The 24,004-nt window shown below is 36.5% G+C and overlaps 1 protein-coding gene and 1 pseudogene across 2 annotated transcripts in view; both read left to right on the forward strand.

The window, feature by feature from the left end:
- Positions 1–24,004, forward strand: part of Rnf115 (ring finger protein 115) — a 91,511-nt gene that overhangs the window by 30,393 nt on the left and 37,114 nt on the right. The window contains exons 2-4 of one of the 2 annotated variants that reach the window (XM_058573048.1): positions 1,790–1,848; positions 2,878–2,929; positions 6,370–6,427. In XM_058573048.1, coding sequence (XP_058429031.1) covers positions 1,839–1,848; positions 2,878–2,929; positions 6,370–6,427 — 120 coding nt within the window. In that variant the 5' untranslated portion in view covers positions 1,790–1,838. The remainder of the gene's footprint in view (positions 1–1,789; positions 1,849–2,877; positions 2,930–6,369; positions 6,428–24,004) is intronic. The other variant, XM_046425767.2, reaches the window with a different exon arrangement.
- Positions 1,788–18,834, forward strand: LOC131423455 (eukaryotic translation elongation factor 1 epsilon-1-like; annotated as a pseudogene).

Here is a 24,004-nt window from a genome sequence, read left to right on the forward strand (position 1 = left end):
GTCCATTATGAATATGTCTCTAGGGTTGAGAGCTTCTGATCACAGGGTTAAGGTTTATGGTGATCTGGTTTTCCACAGTCTGGTCCCTGTTTGCCTATTCTGAATATCCACACTCATACAACTCCCCTCCAAACCCCATGCCTGCTGTTTTCTGTCATCATGATCCTAAATACATAATTTCCTTTTTTTTTTTTTTTTTTTAATTGTCTCTTAGTTGTAGATGGACACAATACCTTGATTGATTTATTTTTATGTGGTGCTGAGGATCAAATCCAGCACCTGGCACACGAGAGGCAAGTACTCCATCTCTGAGCCCCAGCCTCAGCCCCAGCCCCATAATTTTCTTCTTCTTCTTTTTTTTATATATTTATTTAGTTGTAGATGAACACAGTGGTTTTTATTTATTTTTATGTGGTGCTGAGGATTGAACCCAGTGCCTCACACATACGAGGCAAACACTTTACCACTGAACCACAGCCCCCATAATTTCTTTCTTTCTTTCTTTCTTTCTTTCTTTCTTTCTTTCTTTCTTTCTTTCTTTCTTTCTTTCTTTCTTTCTCTCTCTCTCCCCCCCTCCCCCCTCCCCCTCTCTCTCCCCCCTCCCCCTCTCTCTCCCCCCTCCCCCCTCCCCCTCCCTCCCTCCCTCCCTTCCTTCCTTCCTCACAACACTATGCCTTTATGCTAGACGAGCACTCTACCGCTGAGCCACAATCCCAGCCCCTATAATTTCCTTCTTAATTGAACAAACAGACTAGTATTTGGGGACTCTGTTCAGACAAAACCTTGATATTTATTTCATTTCCAGTATTCTTTGATGATATTAGTTATTTTATTAAATACTACCATTTCTTGATTTAACTCTCTTCTCATCAAACTAATCTCCTTGACATGAAGGATTGACCTTCTTTTCTTTACATTCCTCTTAAGAAAGCCTTTGAATATTTAAGATACCATTCTGTCTTTGAAGAGCTAAATATTGCTACATCACGGTCTGATAAAACAAAGTTTAGAGTTCATAAAGTATCAGGAACAAAAGTTGAAGAAGCCTTTCCCACATCTATTTTAAAAGGTAGTTAAAATATACTTTTTATTGTCATTTTCTTTTTTTTTTTTTTTCTCCTTTTAGTTGTGGTCATCCTGTGTTTTCCAGAATGATCTTAAACTTATGATTCTTCTGCTTCAGCTCCCAAGTAGCACATGTTACTCTTCCTGTTTTATACTTTGGAGAACTATGATAAGCATCCCCTATCAATTACTAGAAAATTGTAATTTTCTAGTCTGCGAATGGATTAGTGTTGTGATTTGTCTGATTTAGTTTGTCTCCTGTATGTTCATGTTTAAAAAATATTTCTATATCCATCTATTAATATCTTTTACGACTCTCATGTATGTAGTGGATCTTTTTTTTTTTAATTTGGAAATAAAATTAGATAATGAGTTCATTTCAGCTAAAAAATAAACCAACTGTCCTACCACTATCACCAAAACAATAACACAGAATAAACCAATGAACCCAAATTTTAAAAACAAGCAAAAATCAAGTTAACAAATTTTTGACACTCTCCTTCCATCTCTCAATAGGAACAATTTAGGTACCTATGAAGCCATTCCACAAACATCTTAGGGAATTCTTTATTTACCAGTGTATGATAGGAAAAAATCATCCTGGGAATCAGCAATTAAATACAACATTTCAGTACTTTACCTTGTATACTGCATACTATTCTGAAACTACATACTTAGCTTCCTAATGAAAAAACCTTTATTTACTTCTTCCTTTCTCTTATAGGAATATATATGTCCCAGATGTGAATCAGGCTTTATTGAAGAAGTGACAGATGATTCCAGGTATTGTATGAGCTCATGAATAAATCAGGCATTCTATTATTAAAACTGTTTTCTCTTGCCATCAACTGAATGAATTTGTTTTATGACTTACACTATGAGAAAAGGAGAGAGCACACACACACAAGCACTAGTGTGCATGTGTGTGCGCATGTACACATGAGAGGGCAGAAGAATGGGAGAGAAGGAAAAGAAAAAGGGAAAATTTACAAAGTAATGTGATAGGGAGTGTGATGAGACCCATTTGCTCGTGATGGTGTTTCATTCTATACCCATATCAGAGTAAATCTGGTAAGTTTTCATTTATTTTCTCAGACTTTGGGATTCTCTTAGATTATTGGTTAGTTTTTGGGGATCATTTTGTTACCTGAAGGTAAATTGCTGTTATGTGTCTTTGGTGGGTTATGGTGCAACTTCTCATAAAGACATCTAGGAAGGTAGATAGAATATCTAGCCAAGGGGACTTGATTTGTTACTCTGTTTTGAGGAAGCCTTGGATCCCTTGTTCTTATTTAAGATTATTACTGTCAAACTTTTGCCATCTTGCCACTGTAATATTAATATTTGTGTCTGTTATGCTTTGAAATTCGTTTTCATTTGCTTTAGTATTCTTTCTTTCTTTCTTTCTTTCTTTTTTTGTGGTGCTGGGACTTGAACACAGGGCCTCATGCATACTTGGCAAGCACTGTACCACTGAGCTATAAGCCTAGCCCTCTCATTGGCCTTTGTAAAGGAATAAAACTGAAAAAAGGAGGAATAAATATTCTCAGAAGGGACAATATTATAGATTTCTTTTTGGCTAATATGAATAAAATTATTAAAAATTGTAGAATAGCATTGATATTGTATTGGCATTTGTGTGTGTGTGGCTAAACATAATGGCACTTGTTCTTTTGGGGCTAGTTAAACATTGGTTAAAGAAGTGAACTTCCAGCTGTTAAAAAGAATCTGCAATCTGAAGCTTCTTAATCTTAGAGTGACTTTGGGAATTTTAATGGCATTAGGTAATTTCTTTACCATTGCTGTTGGCAGAATCTAAGGTTGAAGGTCCCTTCAACTACCAAGAAAAACTCTGCATTTTACAGTATGTACTGTTAGTTTTACTTTATTAAAGATTGCTGATTATATGTGTAAATGAGCTGGGGCTTCTGTGTGGCATGGAATCTAATTTGGTACAAATACTTACATGTTGATGTAATAATCTTGGTTTTAAATAACAGTGCCAACACTGACCCTATAAGATAGCATGACAGCAAAATTAGCAATGTGTGTGGATGGAATGCTGACTTGGGATAGCTTTTTATTTGTGCTGTTATAATTGCATCAAATACTTTATCAGGCACTTGTTCTCTGCATGTGTTGGATAAGAGCCTATTGGTTGTAGGGGAGTAATTAATGAGACTTTTTTTCTCTAAGATTTAAAACCGCAATCCTGGTTTCTTTAGGCAACGGTATTTTCATACCTAGATATAGTTATAAATGATACAGTGATAAACGCCAGGATAAGTCTTTTTCTAGCATGGAACTATGAATTCTGCAGCTCCACTTCTCATTTGACTTTAATTCTTTTATTTCTACCTTTATAGGTCAAAAAAATAGTCTTACCTAGGTGCTTTTGGTAGCAATTACTGAGAAGTAATGATTGTGTTTAAAAAAAATTTTTTTAGTTGCAGATGGACACAATGCCTTTATTTATTTATATGTGTTGCTGAGGATCGAACCCAGTGCCTCACAGTTGCTCTATCACTGAGCCACAATCCCAACCCCAGTGATTGTGTTTTGAAAGAGATCAGTGTTTTAAATAAGCAAAGAAGTCTTTTTCTTAGAATCAATCTTAGAAGCAGCATAAGATTCCCTTCTCTTTGTAAGTGTTTATTGATCTGAATACTTAGCAATTACAGTGATTAGATTTTAAAAATTAATAAGAGGAAGTCCTTGAATGTAAATATGGGATAATGGACCCCAAGTAAACATACATCTAGAAAGACATCTTGTGAATTTTCTTTAGCTTTGTAAAATTTCTCAGAACATTGTTTTTATTATCCCTTCTCTATGATTAGCTCTGTCACTTTTAAAATGCAAAGGAATGTTAAGGAAAGGGAGGTTTCGAGTTTCAGGGGGAGCAGAATCCTAAAAGATACAGTTGATGGTTTTAATTGCAAATTGATAGTTTGAGTTACTAATATTTAAATTCCTGAAACCATGTAGCAAAGGCAGAGAAGAAGAGCCTTGGAAGCTTGTTAGGCTCAGGCAATAAAATGGATATATAGCCGTTCAACTTTGCCTTTCAGGGTATCTGGTAGTATTTAGTGTAGATGTACAGGTACACAAGTGCATGCTATACAATGGAAGTGATTTTTATAAAAGCACTTTTAACTTCTGAAGCAAAACAGGCGTTAAGTTGTTGCTAATCAGAGTAAGGCCTGAGAACGATTACATAGAGATTGGCATTCGCTTTTTGCTTCTGATTTGACTAACAGGATGTGTTTGTTTCTGTATTGAACTCAGCACAGTGCCTGGACGGGTATTGTAATCCTGAAAATGAAAGCTATTATAATAGTTTGTAGATGTTCTATTGTTAGGGTTTTTGTATGTATGTGTATGCACTTATGTGTGTCTCTTGAGCTGGTATCCAGCAGTTCTTGTGAGTCTTTCCATCTCCCTTTCTTTACAGTGTTAGTTTCTCTTCTTGGCAAATTTCATATGGACAATGAGATTTTTTTTTTTTTTTTCTACCAGGGAGGTTTAACCACTGAGCCATATCCCCAGCCCTTTTTTATATTTTATTTTGAAACAGGGTCTCACTGAGTTGCTAAGTGCCTCGCTAAGTTGCTGAGGCTGGCTTTGAACTCAGTGATCCTCCTGCCTCAGCCTCCTGAGCCATTGGGATTACAGGTGTGCTCCACCACACCTGGCTTGGACAATGAGATTTAATGTTTCTTCCCACTCTTCAGAGTCCTTGGGAATAGGTAGGTATTTTATTGTTTAAACATGTGATATTAATTCAACAACTTTTATTTTTGAGTTATTGATATTTTAAGGTGATGAGTGTTCTATGTAATAAACACTAAATATTTTAGAGGCATGATAAGGTACAGTCTTTGTCTTTTGAATTTATTTTTGTGAAAGGAAGGAAAAGGGTTGAAGTGAATGAGAAAAATCCTAGATGTTTATAATACAAGGTAGAATTTAGGATCATTAGAGTGTAGAGGGGTATAGAGGATTCTTATTTGGTTAGTGAATTCAGAAGTGATTTAATGGAAGAGGTAGTATTTGAGATGAGTTCTTCAGGATGGATAGGATAATCAAATAATTGGATAAATGATCAGAAGAAGAAGAAAATATTTATTGAATCCTTTTCTAATGTGCTAAATTCTGTGCCAGACCCCTTATATGACTACATTTAATCATTCTCAGGAAATATTAACTTATTTTCTCAAAGTTGCGATCATCTGGTAGTCAAATGGTTTTGTTTATTTATTTATTTTTGGTACAGGGGATTGAGCCAGTGGTGCTGTACCACTGAGTACGTACTCACCCTTTTTTATTTTGGGTCACAGTCTCGCTAAAATTGCTGAGGCTCGAATTTGCAATCCTCCTGCCTCAGTCTCCCAATTATGGTTGAATGGTTTTATTGTGAAAAATTGTTGTTTTCTTAATCTCTCTGACTCTGACTCTGTCTCTCTCTCTCTCTCTCTCTCTCTCTGTCTCTTTTTTAAGCAGTAGTCTCACTAAATTGCTGAGGCTAGTCTCCAACTTGTATTCTCCTGTCTCAGCCTTCTGAATCGCTGGGATCATAGGCATGAGCCACTGCACCCAGCTTGTTTTCTTAGCCCCTCTGAGGATGAGTGTTTTCTTCTTTGCTAGGTCAGATTTGAATTGCATTACTGGCTGTGGGTTTGCCTTCCTTTTCTGTGGTGGTAGTTCTTCCCAAATTTTCACTTGATTTAGTCTGGTTCACTTGAAAACCACCTGATTCTGTGGTTTACTGTAATATTTTTTCATGGATGGAACCACCTTCCAGTCTTTGTTTAACATACAGTATTTTTTCAGAGTTAGAATTATTAGTTCATGTTAATTATACAAAATAGTGGGTTTCATTGTGACATTTTCATACATGCATGTAATATGCTTTGATTGCATTCGCCCTCTATATGACTCTCTCTCATGCCCTATCCTCCCTCTCTCTGGTCCCCTTCCCTTTCCTAATAGTCGGTCCCATTTCTGCTTTTATATCATCTGCCCCGACTCTACTCCAGATCTCACATATAAGAGAAAACAGGCAATACTTGTCTTTCTTAGTCTGGCTTGTTTTGTTTAACATGATGATCTTCAGTTCTTAATGAAATGATTTCATTTTTATTACTGCACATGCAGTCTTCATAATTCCCTTTGTAGGTGTTGTGTGGGATGAGTTGTTTTTCCTTATTGGGCTTTGTTCTCATTATGCCATTCTATATTTAGCTTCTGGGAAGGGAGCTTGTTCCTGGGAATAGAATTACCACCATTCCTTTTTCTCTTCAGTTTTTTAGGTGGTGGCAGCAGCCGGATAGACAATAGCACATCAACTCGTTTTGCAGAGGTAAGTTTTCCTTTAGCTGTAGGGATTCTTTAGGAAGTGGGTGGGTGTTAAAACCAGACAGGTAATCACTTTCCAGTGCAGCAAAACATCAAAATCTGACTGAATGTATAAGAAAAATATGGGTAAGAGTAGCCTTTCCAAAGATCTTTCAGTAGCTGAAGCTTTGGCAAGTTACTTTTGAAAACCTTTGATTAGGAGAAAGTAATAGTCTTTGAGACCTGTTGATGTTTTCAGTTCTTTTTCTGCTTCTTCATTGTGTATTTGGTATGAGAATAAAAAGCTTGTGCTGTTTTTGAAATATCAGTGTGGCAGACTCTAATTTAGAGGCATCACAATCAAGTAAAGAATGAGCAGGCCAGAATTTTTATTTAGATTGTAAGAAAGCTTTCTTCAGCAGTGTAACAGAGAGCTTGCTTCTCAGGTCAGCTTGGTAGTTGGGGATAGATTAAGGCCATTTATTGCCTTTCAAATCCCAAGATGGAGCCTATATTTAATTTCTTTGTAAAATGTGGCATTCATATTTTTAGAGAAAAACAAAAAACTGTAATTTGAAAATAGGGCATTCTTTTCATATGAAATTCAGAGTATTTTTTTTTCACTTTTATATGAAATTCAATGCACTTTTTTTCACTTTATCCATTTATCTTAAAAATCTCTTCAGTTGTCTTTTTGACCATCTTAGCTATTTTTAAATTGCAATTCAATGACATTATTATGCTTTGTTTTTAATCATTTAGAAACTAGAATCCAAAAGGGACAGACCATTTCAACCTGCAACAGACGCTGGTTTTGCTTTTGCTTCTGGGTGTGTATCCTCTATTGTCACACAGCTTGCGGGCTCTAGAAAGCTGACCGATGCTAACAGAAAAGTTAAATCCCATAATCAGAATTCTTTTGTTTCAGGATCCCATTAGTCTTTTCCAGAGGTAGCTGAAATGTCTAGGGGTATAGTGAAATGTTTTAGTATTTGTTTTGTATGTAAATTGAAACTACAGTTTCAGTTGAAAAGTGGTATTAATAAGGAGCCATGAAACCCTAGACTTCTCTTAGTTTCTGAAATTATCTTAAGACCTATGTATTCCGTACCCCTCAAATCATTATTGAAAAACTTGGTGAATGTTTGGGTAATAGTCCCATTTTATTAAGAATGTTTTCTTTTTTTAATTATTATTTATTTATTTTTAGGTGTAGTTGTGTAGTTGGACACAATACTTTTGTTTTATTTATTTATTTTTATGTGGTCCTGAGGATGGAACCCAGGGCCTCACGTGCACTAGGCGAGCACTTTGTCGCTGAGCCCCAGCCCCGGCCCAAGAATGTTTTCTTTTGCTTATGGTCTGTGGCACTTCCTAACCTAACTCCAGTTTTTTGGTTAATTCTGAATAGCCTGGTAGATGGGTTGAGTAGAATGTGCTTCCAGATAGATTATGTCTCTGAACTCTCATTTTTATGGAGTGAAAAACTTTTCTTAAAATTTATTCTGCTTTAGAATCCTGGTAGACTTTCTGACGTCAGCATCCCCCACCCCCTGTGTGTTATTACTTAGAACAGATTATTGGTTTTTGATTGCGCATATCCAAGAAAAAAACCTCATTTGATTTTAAGTGTTCTCTTTTAGGAAATGGAAGTAGATTGGTCTGTCAGTTTTATAGGTATGACTCACCAGGAAGAGATGCTTTGAGTAAGAAGAAAAATAAATATATGTAGTCAGTTTCCTAACTTTAGTAATGCTAAATCTGACACTGATGGTGTGAGCTATCCTTCAGGTGTTAATTTTGCAGAGTCATAGTGGGTGACTTCATGTTCTTTAGCAGTGACAGGCTTATAGCAAGGCATAATTATGCCCAGTTCTTTCTCCTTAGAATTCCCTTGTTATCATGCCTCAATATTTAAATTTCTTCTTTTTAAAGTACGTTTTGCATTTTAAAATTAGAAAAAAAAATTTGTCTTTAAAATATTGTAGATGTTGCCAGGGATTTTGAAAAGTTACCCAAGAAGTCTGTTTTCCATGTTTTCATGCGTAGCACTCTTCCGGAAGAAGGGGCGAGAAGCAGAGGACATAGTTGCCATGCCTACAAGGAACTTATAGTTTAGTTGGAGAGCAAATGTAAACACATGAAGCAAACAAGAAAACAAGGAAGAGTGTACAGAGTATGATAAACTTATTGTGGGATGTATGTAACCACAATAGAAGGAAGAAAATCTTTCTTCAGGAAAGGTCATATAGAGTGCTTAAAAGAGCACAGCCTCTGGAACCGTATGACACTGAGTTCAAATCCAGGATCAGCCACTTAACTGTGCCTCTTTGTTTACTTTGAAAAGTAATGGGGTAAAATAATAATATTTACCTCATAGAGATGTGGTGAAGATTAGACTCATATATGGTAGCTCTCAGTGCTAGATCTGCCGTATGGTGAGTGCCTAATAACCTTTAGCCATTTTAAGACTTCATAGAAAAAGGTGAAACTTGCAGCAATGGTTGGTGCCTTAAAGAGGAGGCAGAATTTAGATAAGCAAAGATGTGGAAAAAACCTCTCAAAATAGTCTGCCTAAGCTGTAAAGTTTTTGTACTCATGTCCCTGGAGAAAAAAGTTGGAAATAAAGTTATATATAGAAACTAAAGTTATTTTTCTTTTCCATATTTTAGTTGATTATTTTAGCAAAGGCTATGCTCTATTTTACTGTTTTTCTTTAGCTGGAGATGCTTTACAGTGAAAAGGTCATTCTCTATAACAAGTATTTACTAATAACTGAAATCCTAAAATACTGTGTGTATTAGAAGAGATTTAGTCCAAGAAAACTCCTGATAAATTAAGTCTCAATTTTTTTTAAGTGAGGTTGTGGTGGTGATGATAGTGGCTAGTTGGAGAGAAAGCAGTAGGTAAGTTACTAGTTAATGGGAACCGTGTTTGAGTGACATGTGAGGGATGGTGGGTAGGGAGTCTAACAGTATTGCTAGCAGTTTGGAGAAAGAGAAAGCATTGCTATTCTGAAGTTCCTGACGGTATCCTGGGGAAGTGGACCCACGGCTACCTGAGGGCTTTCATTGATTACTTGAAAAGCTTCCGACCATGACCGGTGTCCGTGGGATATTTGATCTCAAGAGTCTCAGCCCACTTAACAGATGTCTTGATTGCAGGGATGACTGTGGGGACTGGAGCTCAGTGGCAGAGCGCGTGCTCGCCATGCTTGAGGCCCTGGGTTCAATTCCTAGTTTACAAACACACAAAAAGCTCCAAAACCAAGCGAACAAGCAAAAAATCCAAACCCTCTGATCAACTCTTTACATCAAGAAGTTGTTTAAAAAAAAAAATGGAAAGGGGCTGGGATTGTGGCTCAGCCACCTCACCTGGAGCGGGCGGGACTCGGGTTGGATCCTCAGCACCACATAAAAATAAAGGCATTGTGTTGTGTCCATGTCCACCTAAAAAATAAATATTAAAAAAAAAAGGAAAGAAAAAGAATGGCCGTGCCTGCTGCTTTAGATTAGAGAAAGTCACGGAGGAGGACAAAGGGCTCAGGCGTGCTCTAGGAGGCAGAGCGCCCCCACCTGCCTGTTTACCTACATGAAACGAGGGCCGGGCTGGGGCTCAGCGGCAGTGCACTTGCCTGGCGTGTGTGAGGCACTGGGTTCCATTCTCAGCACCACATATAAATAAATAAAATAAAGGCTCATCAGCAACTAAAACAATATATTTAAAAATAAATAAAATAAAATTTGTTATTGCTAAGCAGCATTATAATGACCAAAAAAAGGTATTAAAAATATCCTGAGTCTTAACTATTTTAACTCTTTCTCAATACATTTCCATTCAGGTTTTGTCCTGAGGCATAAATCTGAAAATTATAACATTTAAGATTTTTTTAAAAAATCTGAAACTCTCATATTCTCGTTACCGTCTTACAGCTTTATTTGTTTCTTTGGCATAATACTTCTCATTTTTTGTTTGGTTGCGTCATAACTGTTTTCAGTTGCAATCATTCAGTGCCATATTGTATTTATGTTTTTAAAAGTTTTCTTAGTATTATGTCATGAATATTTTCTTGTGTCTCTTTTTTGGGGGGATGCTGGGGTACCAGGGTTTGAACCCGGGGGGCTTAACCATTGAATCACATTCCCAGCCCTTTTCAATTAATTGAAATTTTAATTATTTATTTATTTTTTAAAAATACTTATATTTAGCAATCAACAGCATGGGTGCCAAAAAAAAAAAAAATCTACATTAAAACCCTGTGTGGAATGCTTTACAATTTCCACAGAATGGAAACTAGAGTTCCTGTTATCAGCTAGTCACAAGCACAGTCCTGCAGGTCCTGCCCATCCACATGAGTACTGTCTAAACCATGCCTTCTTGTAGCAGCCAGGCCCTGCCACCTATCTCTGTGCTTAGCTGAGTTCACCGTCCCTTGGAACCTGTAGCTGTCCTGCACTCCGTTGCTCTCCTCTCCCCTCTAAGCTTTTTTCCTCGCAGCATTCAAGCCTTCAGCCACTGCCATAGCTATTGCTGCTGCCATAGCCACCTTGTTTGGTGGTTTGACAAAGTATAGGCCTCCATTCCATAAGGTCCAGAATTTTTGCCTCCAAAGTTTCTACCGTCCATGGGTCCAAAATTTGATGACTGCTGCAATTGCCAAAGTCATTGTAGCTTCCAACACTTCCAAAATTGCTTCCATCATTACCAAATCCATTGTAGCCTTCCCTGCTGCCATCATATTCACGGCCACCATGGCTGCCATTGAAGCCACCATGGCCACTGAAGTTTCCTCCATGACCAAAATTGTTATTTCCACAGAAACCACTTACATGACCACCACCAGAGTTTCCAGAACCACTCTGACCTATTTGGCTAGATGAAGCACTAGCCATCTCTTGCTTTGACAGGGCTTTTTCCTTACTTCACAGTTGAGCCCATTCACAGTATGGTATTTCTAAATGACACTCTTATCCACAGAGTCTTGGTCGTCAAAATCTACAAAAGCAAAGCCCTCTTCTTCCCAGTGTGTTGGTCAGTCATGATTTCAATAACTTCACTTTTCCCATACTGTTCAAAATAGGTGATGTTCTTAAATGCCCACCATCAGAGATCTTTTTCACAGTTAAGTGGCCCCTGGTCTTTGAGAATCTTCTTGAGACAGCTCTCTTTGGTTCCACATCTTTTCAGTCCACCTCGTGATCTTGCATTCAGAGCTGCATCCACTTCCTCCACAGTGGCCTAAGTGACAAACCCAAAAGCCCTGGAGCTCTTGGTGTTCGGGTCTCTCATTACCACACAGTCCATGAGTGTCCCCTGGCTCTGAATGGCTTCTCATCAGTTGTTTTGAAGCTCGGCCCTCCAGTGAATAGCTTCTGCAGCTGTTTGGGCCCTTTGGGGGCTCTAATCTAGACATGACAGCAGTAGGAAAAGAGACTTTACGGATGCTTTCTGAGCAGCACCCGCAGGCAGAAAGGAGTAAGTAATGAACGTATCCACCTTAATTTTTTTTATTTTGAGACAGGGTCTTGCTAAATTGCTAGACTGGCTTTGAACTCATGATCCTTCTGCCTCAGCCTCCTGAATTGTGGGGATTCCAAGTGTTGTGCCACCATGCCCAGCTTTTTATTGTGTTTCTATAGTTATACATTTTATAACTTATTATTTTATATTAAGAATATATATTTTATAGCTGGGTGCCATGGCGCATGCCTGTATTCCCAGCCATTCGGGAGGCTGAGGTAGGGGATCAAGAGTTCAAAGCCAGGGGCCTGGGGTTGTGGCTCAGTGGCAGAGCACTTGCCTAGCATGTGTGAGGCACTGGGTTCAATTCTCAGCACCGCATATAAATAAATAAAATCAAGGTCCATTGACAACGAAAAAATTATTAAAAAAAAAAAAAAGTTCAAAGCCAGCCTCAGCAAAAGTGAGGTGCTAGCAATTCAGTGAGACCCTGTCTCTAAATAAAGTACAAAACAGGGGTGGGGATGTGGCTCAGTGGTCAGGTGCCCCTGGGTTCAATCCCTGGTTCCAAAATAATAATAATAATAATAATAATAATAATAATAATAATAATAATTTTATGACTTCACATTCTTTAGTGTTGACACTTTATTTATTAAACTATTATCCTGTGATACACATGTCTAATTGTATGTGATGGTTGGTTATCAATCATAATTCTTTCCTCCATCTCTGAGTCTAAAATGTATTGAGAAATAAAACATAGCAGCCAGACAGATGGAAATAAAACTTTAATTTTTTTCAAGTGAATTGGAGAACACAGTTGACCTGTGGCCAAATGGATGTTCTCTTTATACAGATGACTTGCCTGAGAATTAGAGTTGCAGAGTAGCAGGCACACATATTCAGAGCACCTGTTTGCATTTGTGCAGCTTCCTAATACATGAAAGAACTCCATCCATTGGAGAATGTGAACTGGTAGAGATTAGGCTCCCGTTACACACCAGATGTATCAGTCCTCTGGTTGGAAAACTACTTAGGAATGAATGAAGAGTCCAAAGTGTTGATTTCTCTTAACCTTTAGGTTTAATCAAATTTAACTCTCTAGTGAGCAGGAGTTGGGAATAGTGACTGTGGTAGTTGTGGGAGGAGATCGATAAATAACCTTTGAGGGCAGTTTTGCCTCTACCTTCATGAAAACCCTCTCCATACTAATTTGTGTACTTTTTGCTCCTGGGACCTGTGGTACTCATTTTAACTGGCTTGCAGAAGCCATCAAAAACAATGTATGGGTAAATTAAATTGAACGAAGTGAAATTGTGCTGTTTTTGATTTACAAATGATTCAACCTAATTTTTTTTTAAAGTTGAAGTTTCAAACCATCTTTCCTCAGGTAAACTATGCTGTTTTTCTGTCTCAGCCAGAGGGCTTGCATTCCGGTGCCAGGTAGAGTTGGGGTTCTTTGAGCAAATGCTTCCTTGATTGTATCTTTAAGGTCTAATCAATTCAGCCAAATCTTTCATGCCTCATTTTTAGAGAATATGGAGTTAAAATGACACATGTTACAGTATCTGCTTCACATCTAGTTTAGAAATATTAAGCTTAAAACTCCTGAGCTCTTCAATGGTTGTTCAAAGAACAATGATGTTACCATAATTCAGTATATGCTAAGTTCAGAATCATAACACTGTGGCCAAGATGTCAACACAATGTTTTTTGCAGTACTGGGGATTGAACCCAAGGCCCTCATACATGCTAAGCAGATGCTCTACCACTGAGCCTCATCCCCAGTGCCGAGTTTCTGTTCTAAACTAAAAGGCTCAGGGGTCACTCCAGTTGAACTGGGCTGACTGGGCTGCGCAAAATAACCCCACAAGAGACACAAATACCTTTTTGTTTGGGGTCACTGTGACGGCTCCTCTGACCTTAAGGGTCCGCAGGAAGAGAGAGCGAGAGCACATACTGACCCCTTTTATTGAGGAGAAGCTCTTCAAATGAGGCGAGAGGTCAGGTTTCAGGGGGCTGAGTCTATCTTCATGATGTCCACTGTCAGCAGGTTGACTGACACCTGGGTAGGCCACACCCAAGGGCACAGTAAGAGAAGGGGACACACACAAGGCACTTCCATGGAAGATTCTATCCTAAACAGGGCAAGGGGTTAGATTACAAAGGAACAGGTGAGCATAGCTTCACCCATGGGGCTGTAGCAAGACACACCCATGCACGGGACACTGATCCTCGCACCCAAGAAGGGTGGGGAAAGCTCTGCCACATTTCTGTGACTGAGCGCCTCAGCACCCAGCCCGGGAGTGTGACTCAGTCACATGCAAGGTTGGTCTCCCACACCCCAGCACTTTTTATTTTGAGATAGGGTCTTGGTGAGTTGTCCAGGCTGGTCTTGAGCTTGCAATCCTCCTGCCTCAGCCCCCGAGTAGCTGGGATTACAGGTATATGCCACCATACTTGTCTCTCATCACAAATTAAACAGTAACTGAAGGGGAAAAGGTAAAGAAGAAGATATTTTTGGTGTGAGCTTGCCAGCTTTTGGGTCAGTAAGTGCAGGTACCCAGAGTCCATGGACTGTAAATTCATATTCATTTTGGAGAAATTGCTGTTTAAGGAATTATGTACGGTGTTTACATTATTAGGGAGTAGAGGGGTTGTACATCCCCCTCTTTTTTGTGAGAAGCATTTCAGTACTCCGTGTTCTTACAAAATTGAAAATTTTGCTATGGTGGTAGGCAGCCATGAGATATTTTTTGAGTGCCCTTTCTCCCCATCCAATTATTACAGATCCATCCCTTAATTTCCATTTGCCTTCTGAGTGAGTCTTATATTCTAGGTACCCCAGGGTCAATTGGAGGACAAGCTCAGTTTTTACTTACCTTTCAGTACACCACTGTTCTTGTTCCATGATTCATTCTGACAGTACTTCTGCCATTCTAATTTTTTTCCTAAATTCATTGAATAAATCTATTTCCTAGGGACAGGCCTTTTAAAGCACAAATCTTTTAAATTATACACTTAGCTTTTAGTTGCAATAATTTTATTCATCCTTCCATTTACCTCTAAGTAGAAGCTTTATTTCTATAGTAGAAGCTTGGCACTTATTTGCTAATAAAAGCTATTGCCTTTCTCTGGATGAAAATATGGTTTTAGTTTCTAGTATCTGAAACCTGATTGAAGAATTAACTCTCCAAAAACAACTCATGGATCCATATGGGGTTTAAAGAAGATAAAGAATAGTTTGGGGCAACCACTATACCGCTTAATTCATCTTCCAATGGTAGTCTAATGTTTCTATAGCCATAGTGAGTATATTATAATCATATAATTTATCTTCCAAACTGGGATACTTTGAATGTGAAAGAGTACACTAAAATAGTAAAAATGATGTAATTTTTTGAAATGTACTTATTGATGCAAAATTGGTATTTATTAACCAAGATCTCCCATGAACATAGAAGCAAAAATGCCAAACAAAACCTTAGCAAGTAGAGCTCAACAATATATAAAAAAGGCGATGCATTATGATCAAGTAGGGTTTAATTCCAAGAATACAAGTTTGGATCAAGGTTTGAAAATCAATGTGCAGCCTGGTGTCTTGGCGCATGCCTGCAATCCCAGCCACTCAGGAGGCTGAGGCAGGAGGATTTCAGGTTTGAGGCCAGTCTCAGCAATTTGACTCTGGTCTCAAAATAAAAAGGGCAGGGGACGTAACTCAGTGGTACAGTACCCCTGGGTTCAGTTCTCAGTACCAAAGAATAAAAATAAAAAGGTCTGGGGATATAGCTCTGTGGTAGAGCGCTCCTATGTTCAGTTCCCAGTATCGAAAAAGAAAAGAAAAGAAAATCAATATAATTCACATTATTAACACTAAAAAATAAAAACCATGTGATTATCTCAATAGTAAAAAAAAAAGTATTTGACAAAATTCAGCATCCATTTTCAAAAATGCTAAGAAAGGCAGGAATAGATGGGAACTGCCTTAATTTGACAAAAGGCATCCACTAAAAGCATACAGTTAATGTCATAGGTGCTGATGGAAGATGAAGATCAGCTATAATCAGGAACAAGACCACAATGCCCCCTCCCTTCTCTTTCACATTGTAATGGTTTTAGCTAGTGTGATAAAGTTAACTAGCTAGCTAGGTAGACAGACAGATATAAATGGCATCTAGGTTGGAAAAGAAAATATAAAGCTATCTTTATTTGCAATTGATGTGTTCTTTTGTATAGAAAATTTAACGGAACTTACAAAACTGTTAGAGCTAGTGAGTTTAACAACAGTCTTGGATACAAAAAATATACAAAAATCACTTTATGCTAACAGTGAACAGTTGGAAATTGAAATTTTTTAAAATAATGTTTATGATAGCATCAAAGGTATGAAATACTTGAAATTTCAGAAAGGATACAGAGAACATAGAGAAATTTTAACATTATTTAGAGAAATTAACACTGGACTAACTAGAGAAATATATCATACTTATGAGTTAGAAGCCTTATTAAGTCTTATTAAGATACCATTTATAGAGTTAGTTCAATTCCAGTTAAGATCCTAGCTGGGTTTTTTGTTTTTTTTTTTTTTTTGTAGAAAATGACATATTCTAAAATTTGTGTGGAAAAACAAGTATATAGAATAGCTAGAACAATTTTCAAGATCAAGGTTGGAAGACTAATATTACCTAATATAGGGACATAACCAATACAGTACCAGGACTGTGGTATTGCCATTAAGGTAGATAAACAGAAAAGAGAGTCCAGAAACAGACTCATACACTATGAACGCTGGTTTGGAATAAAGCACAAAGTCAATCCAAGAGAAAAAAGATAGTCTGTTTATGAAAAGGTGCAGTTGGATATGTATGTACAAAACTGTGAACTTCAATACATATTTTAAGCCATATACATAAATTAATACAAGATGAATCATAAAAACCTAAGACTATAAAACATAAAAGAAAACAGGAGGAAACCTTTGTGACTTTAGGCTAAGATTTCTTAAATACGTCACAAAAAATATGATCCATAAAATAGCAAATTGATAAGTTTGACTTTATCAAAATTAATAACCTCAGCTATTCTCATGAGTATGAAAAGGCAATCACAGACTAGGAAAGAAATATTTGAAAATGACTTATCTTCCTGGCTTGGTGGTGCATGCTTGTAATTCTAGCAACTCTGGAGGCTGAGGCAGGAGGATTATAGGTTCAAAGCCAGCCTCAGCAATTTAGGCCTTATGCTATTTAGTGAGATCCTATCTCAAAATTATAAAGGACTGGGGATGTTAGCTTAGTGGCTAAAAGTGCCCCCGTGTTCCCCAGTACTCAAAAAACAAAAAACCAGAAAACAAATAAAATCATCCATCTGTTAAAGAACTATATTGAAGAGGCTTATAAAGAACTCTTAAAATGGAATAATAAGAAATCTGCTCAATTCTGAAAAATGGCAAAAGATTTGAATAAATTGCTTCATCAAAGAAGGTGTAGTTGGTAAATAAATATACAGAAATACTTGATATAATTAGTCATTAGGGAAATGCAAATTAAAACCACAATGACCATCCCCTGCCAGCTGCTGCTGGAGGCTGTGAGGCTGAGTAAGGGAAATCAGTACAGTGCCCAGGGTGAGCGACAAATTTCGGTTCTTCCAACAATGATCCAAGCCTAACAGAACTGACTCTATAGCAACTCATCTAGTCAAGGAAGCCAACAAATTTGACGTACTACAGAAGAAAAGCAGCAGTTCAGCAGTGGGTAGAAGACAGGATCACTCAAGCCAACAGTACAAAAAAGAGGAGATCCACACTGTTGAAGAACCTTAATTCGTATCTTGAGGTAAAGTCCTCTTTACAGGATGTAACTTTATCTTAGCAGATATCCTATTATACTGTGGACTTCATTGCTTTATAGTTGACTTGACAGTTCAAGAAAAGAAGTATCTTAACATGTTTTGCCAGGTTCAGCATTATTGAGGCACCAGGCAACGTCTCCCTAGTGTTATCTTCTTCAAGAACAGACTATATGTTAACTCCGACTAGAAGTTACTGTGTGATACAGAAGTGTGATTACAGTGTTTTAAATGGAAAGTGTATCCTGGAACACAGTACTCACGTAAATTGATATGCTGTCATTGTTTTCTTGTCAAATTTGTTGTCTGCATGTTTTATTTGTTTTTTAGTTGAAGTTTTCAAATTTTTATGTAAAAATTCAATTGTTATTAAAAAAAAAGTTGAGGGGCTGGGGTCCTGGCTCAGCGGTAGAGCGCTTGCCTACCATGGGTGAGGCCCTGGGTTTGATCCTCAGCACCACATAAAAATAAATAAGTAAAATGAAGGTATTGTGTCCAACTACAACTAAAAAATAAAAATATTAAAAATAAAGTTGAAATCAAGTTACAAATTACTTTGTTTTAGTGGCTCTCGCGGCTGGATGGCGTTGGTGGTATAGTGGTGAGCATAGGTGCCTTCCAAATTACTTTGTTTTTAATAGAGGGAATTTGTTTTAATAAAAGTTGCAAATCAGTGACTTAGTTTTTTTAAAAAACGTAGGGAGCACTTTCAGTGGTTGACATATTTGTCTATTTATTGACTTCTTATTTGTATTTTAAAATTCTCTTATTATGGATATTTACGTAATTTGTTTATTGAAAACTATGATAAATTATACCAAGGATAGAGAAAGGGAAGACAGATTTATTTGTTTTCCGATATTTATGTGAACTAAAACTTAAAAAACAAAACACAATGAAAGACTACTGCATTTCTATCAGAATAGCTGAAATTAAAAAAAAGACTGACCATATTAAATATTTGCAAGGCTGTGGAACAACTGAAACTGAAATATAAAATGGTCCAACCACTTTGGAAAACAGGTTAACTTTGGAGAAAGGTAATTATACATATATACATACATATATATAATCTAGCTATTGCACTTTTCTACCCCCCCCCAGGAAAGAGAAAAAAAAATGTGTATATATATATATATATATATATATATATATATATATATATATGCAAATGTTCATAGTAACTTTATTTGTAATAGAAACTAGAAGCAACCCAAATCCTATCAACAGGTGGATGTATCAACAAATCTTGATATATCCGTACTATGAAATACCACTCAGCAATAAAATGGCAAAACCATTGATACATGTAAAAGTATGGATGAATCTAAAAATAATCGATTGAAAGAAGCCAGACAAATAAAGAATAACTGCATTTTCATTCCCTTTACAAAAAATACAAACCACAGGACAATCAGTTGTTGCTTGCGAGTGGGGAGGGACAGGAGAGAGATTACGTAGGAACACTAGGAAATGTTTGGGGTAATGGTTATGCTCTTTATCTTGATTTAATGTTTTTATCAGAAGCCGCTGAGCTTTTTTGAAATTGCTTTTCTAAGGTTAATAACTTTGAAATTATTTACCTTCAATTGATTCATCTTAATAGACTGTAGTTTTATGTTTTTTGTGTGTGTGCTGGGAGGGGGTACTGGGTATTGAACCCAGGGTCATTTTACCACTGAGCTACATCCCAAGCCCTTTTTTATTTTTTTATTTTGAGAGAGGATCTCACTAAGTTGCTGAGGCTGGCTTCCAACTTGGAATCCTGCCTTAACCCCTGGAATCACTGGGATTACAGGTGTCTGCTACTGTGCCTGGATAGAACATATTTTAAAATTCACATACCATGTAATTAACTCTTTTAAAATGTTCCATTCAACAGTTTTAGTAAATTCACCAATTCATACAACTAATTACCACTAATTCTAGAACTTTTTCATCTTGTGCCCATTTGTATTCATTTCTTATTTCTCCACAATTCTCCTACCCCCAGGGAACTGACAAATCTATTTTTCTGTTTTTGTTGGTTTGCCTGTATATAGGACATTTGCTATAAATTGAATCATACAACATGTGATCTCTTGTGACTCTTCCCCACTTAGCATAATTTTTTTTAATATTTATTTCTTAGTTGTAGTTGGACACAATACCTTTATTTCACTTACTTATTTTTATGTGGTGCTGAGGATCGAGCCCATGGTCTACCATGTGCGAATCGAGTGCTCTATGGCTGAGCCATAACCCCAGCCCCTCCACTTAGCATAATATTTTTAAGATTCATTTATATTGTAGCATGTATCGGCACCTCATTTCTTTTTATGGCTGTATAACAGATTTTATTGATGTCTTGCATTTTGTTTATCCATTCATCAGTTGATGGACATTTGGGTTGTGTACACTTTATGGCTATTATTAAGTATGTTGCTGTGAATATTTTCCAGTTCTCTTTGTTATATAATAACAGTGAAATTACTGGATCATATGGTAACTGTTTAACATTTTTAAAGAGCAGACCTTAATATTTTAAGTGGTCTTGATTTGATCATAGTTGGTTCAGAACAAATTCTGCTACCTGGAAGGTATTGTCCATCCTAGTTTTTTTTTTTTTTTTTTTTTTAAATATTGAAATCGGAAATGTTATCTTTTTGCTTCTGTTCAGAGTCACTTTTTTGGGTTTTCAAGACAAAATTTGTCACATGAACTGTCTGTGTGATTCTATTTCACTGAAACTCTATAATAGTGTTCCCTATTAGTTTTTACTTACATAAGTTGTGTCCTGAATACCCAGTTTTGTTGATGAACTATTTTCTTTCTCTTATGCTTGTCTGTGTCTGCTCAGAGACGGATGACCTAAAGTTGTTCTATTTCTTTCTTTTCTGAAGCTATTCTTATCCTTAGTATGGATCTGGTGTGGATCTGTGAGGTGTACTCTTTCATCCTGTATTCTGTGGTCCGGGTGCACTATTATTTGGGGATGAAATAGGCCACAAGTATCGACTGCTACTATTAGTCTGCAGAGGTCTGCAGTTCCCAAACAAACTGCAGAATGCCTCATGCTGATGTCGAAACTGCATCTGAACTCGCATCTTTAGAATCTCTCCATTTTATGAAGTTTGATGTCAATCAAAAACGTAGTTATCAAAGCAGATTATTCAAAGTATGAACTTGCAGCTTAACTCTTCTTCTAGTCAAAATTTGATATTTTAAAATTGTTTCTTATCTTAGTTATAATTGGGCATTTTTTTCCAAATGTGGGACTTTATTTATGTAGATAGATTTCTTCCTGTAGTTTACCCTAATGGATTGAGAACATGAAGGAGTCTGTTCATACTTTTTCACTTATGGATGGCAAATGTAATTGGGGATTTAATTTTTGCATTTCCTTTGGATTTAGGGTTAAGAACCTTACATTCTAGACCACTTTTCATTCAAGAAACAAGTGATCTGTTATAGACTGAGACTGTCACAGGAAACAAAGGGAAATAAGTCTAGTGTAAGAAGGACCATGACAGTTAAAATAAAATGGTGCTATACCTCAGTATTTAGAGAGATCTTATCCGTGTTTTTACCATGTATGTTATTTTTTTACTTTTCAGATTGTATATTAGCATTTTAAAAACATTTTACCAATGTTGGCTAGAATATTGCAGTAAGTAAGCTGTTATAAGCTGTTGTACTCTGGTAGGAGTGTAAATGGGTGTACATGTTTGGAAGGTAGTATAATACTGTCTAGCAAAGTCCTTATACTCAGTAATTCTATTTTTGTGCCACAGGATGTTAATATGAAAAAGAAGGAATGCTTCCCAGCACATTTTATGGAGCTAGTATAACCTGGTACCAAAGCCAGACAAGGGTAGTATTCTGAAGGAATAAATACAGAAATTAACTCAAAAGAGCAAACATAGAATCCAGTAATATATCATAAGCCAAATTGAGAATTCAAGATTGTGTTAATAGAAAAACTGTTGATATAATTTTACAGATTAAAAATGAAAAAACATAATTATCTAAATATAGAAAAAGTATTTGATTAATTCAATGTTCATTCATGTTAAACATTCTAAGTAAGCTAGGATTAAAAGGAAACTTGTTTTACCTGATAGAGGGGTACTTTCAGAACATAATGGTAGTGCAAAACATAGTACTTGGTGATCAATTGTCAGGCATATTCTCTTTAAAATCAGGAACCAGAGGAAGGTGCCTGCTATAGTTGTTTCCTGTCAGTATTGTATTGCAATTACATAAGAAGAAATGAAGTTAAAGGTTGGGGAAGAGACAAAATTATTGTTTCTCTTAGATGATATGATTATGTTTGTTTTTTGGGTTTTCCATGTAGGTAATTATTAGAATTATTAAGAGTTCAGGGCTGGGGCTGTAGCTCAGTGGTAGGGCACTTGCCTAGCACATGTGCCACATAAAAATAAAATAGAATACAGATATTGTGAAAAAAATTGTTACTAAAAAAAGTTCAGCAAGTTTTCTGTATATTAAGGTCAGTACAAAAACAAACCATTTTTGTTAATAGCAATTAACTATTAAAACACAGAATTAAAAAAAATACCATTTACCATTTTCAGCAAAGAATTGGTAATATTATCTAACAAAAGTTTAGCAGTACCTTTATGAAGAAAGGTACAAAACTGTTGAAAGACATAACCATTGAAAGAAGACTTGAATAAATTGGGATTGAGTGCAGCTAGTCTGTATTTTTGGTAGGAAGACTTGATATCATAAAAATGTTCATTGCCTTCAAAATAATCTATATCAGTGCTTCACAAATTTAAATGTGCATGTGAAAAAGTTTCTGATGCAGATAGACTAAGTGGGGTCTGAGATTCTGCTTTCCTAATAAAGCTCCCAGATGATATTAATGATGTTTGTTAACAGGATAAAAAGATTAATTGCATTACAAGTAAGTGTTCCAATGGGGTTTGCATGGGGAGCTTACTAGGCTAATTTAAAATAAATATGAAAGGTGAAAAATGATCAAGATATTCTTGAAATTTATGTAGGGAGAATTGATTTGTGAGATACTAAAATTTGTTATAAGACTTATAATAATTAAGACTGTGGTACCTATGCAGATCAGTGAACCTGTATATATATATATATATATATATATATATAAACTCAAAACAGACCCAGAAATATATATAACTCAAAACAGACCCAGAAAGGAAGAATTATTTGATAAAAGGTATGGAACAATTGATTATGTTTGAAAAACAAATTAAATTGAATCCCTATGTTAGGTCTTACAAAAAATTAGTAGACTGAAGACTTACATATTTATGACAAATCTTTAAACTTACTTGAAGAAAATAGAGGACAGTTTGTTTGTTTGTTTGTTTGTTTCTGTGTGGTGTTGGGGATCAAACCGAGGGCACCGAGGTACGTCCCCAGCCCTTGTTGGAGAAAATTTTTAACAGTTGTGCTGGGGAAGGAATCTTTAAATCTTCAGAGGTACAAATCATGAGGGATTTGTGCTTCATTAAAATTGAACTTCAAGAGCCTCCAGAAAAGAAAAAGAAAAAAAAAAGAATCAAAATTGGGAGAATTGCACATATAGCAGCTGATGAAAGATCCATATCTAGAATATATAAAGAACTGCTACAAATCAGTTAGAGAGTTCATTAAATAGAGAAGTGTACCAAGGACATGAAAGACAATATGAGGGGCCGGAGTTGTGGCTCAGTGGCAGAGCGCTTGCCTAGCATGCTTGAGGCACTGAGTTCAATCCCTGGCACCACATAAAAATAAACAAAAAGAAAGATATGATTGATAAGTACACAAAAAGATATTTAGCCTTATTAGTATCAGAGAAAGCCTTAGTGAAAGATGCTGTCTGTGAAAATGGCAAAGTAGGGACCTCTGGGGGTCATTCCTCAGCAAAAACAACAAAAAAACTTGGGGAAAACTATCAGAATCAAGTTTAACAGAACTCTGGAAGACAGTTAAAGGTTTACCACGACCAATTAAACACTTAGCTGAAAGATATCTGAAATAGTAAAAGAACTACAGGAACTCTAAATCTGGTAAAACTGCCTTTCAGTAATGACAAAAATCAAGATATATGCAGGAGGAAAACAAAAACCCAGACCAAAAACAACGGTACTATGATATCTAAGTGCTTGCAGGATGTGGCACAGTGGAAACCTAAAAAGGGAGGAAATTACAACAACAACAAAATAACATTGTAAAACCTATCAAGCTCCATAACTTTGAGAGCTGATATAGCAGGTTATTAAATGAGAAAGGAGTGGGATTTGTAGTCAGATTAATGTGCTGC

The sequence above is a fragment of the Marmota monax genome, unplaced genomic scaffold (assembly GCF_021218885.2).
Source record: "Marmota monax isolate L192 unplaced genomic scaffold, Marmota_monax_Labrador192_F-V1.1 WCK01_AAM20220418_F8-fsc00320, whole genome shotgun sequence".
NCBI classification, from domain to species: Eukaryota; Metazoa; Chordata; class Mammalia; order Rodentia; family Sciuridae; genus Marmota; species Marmota monax.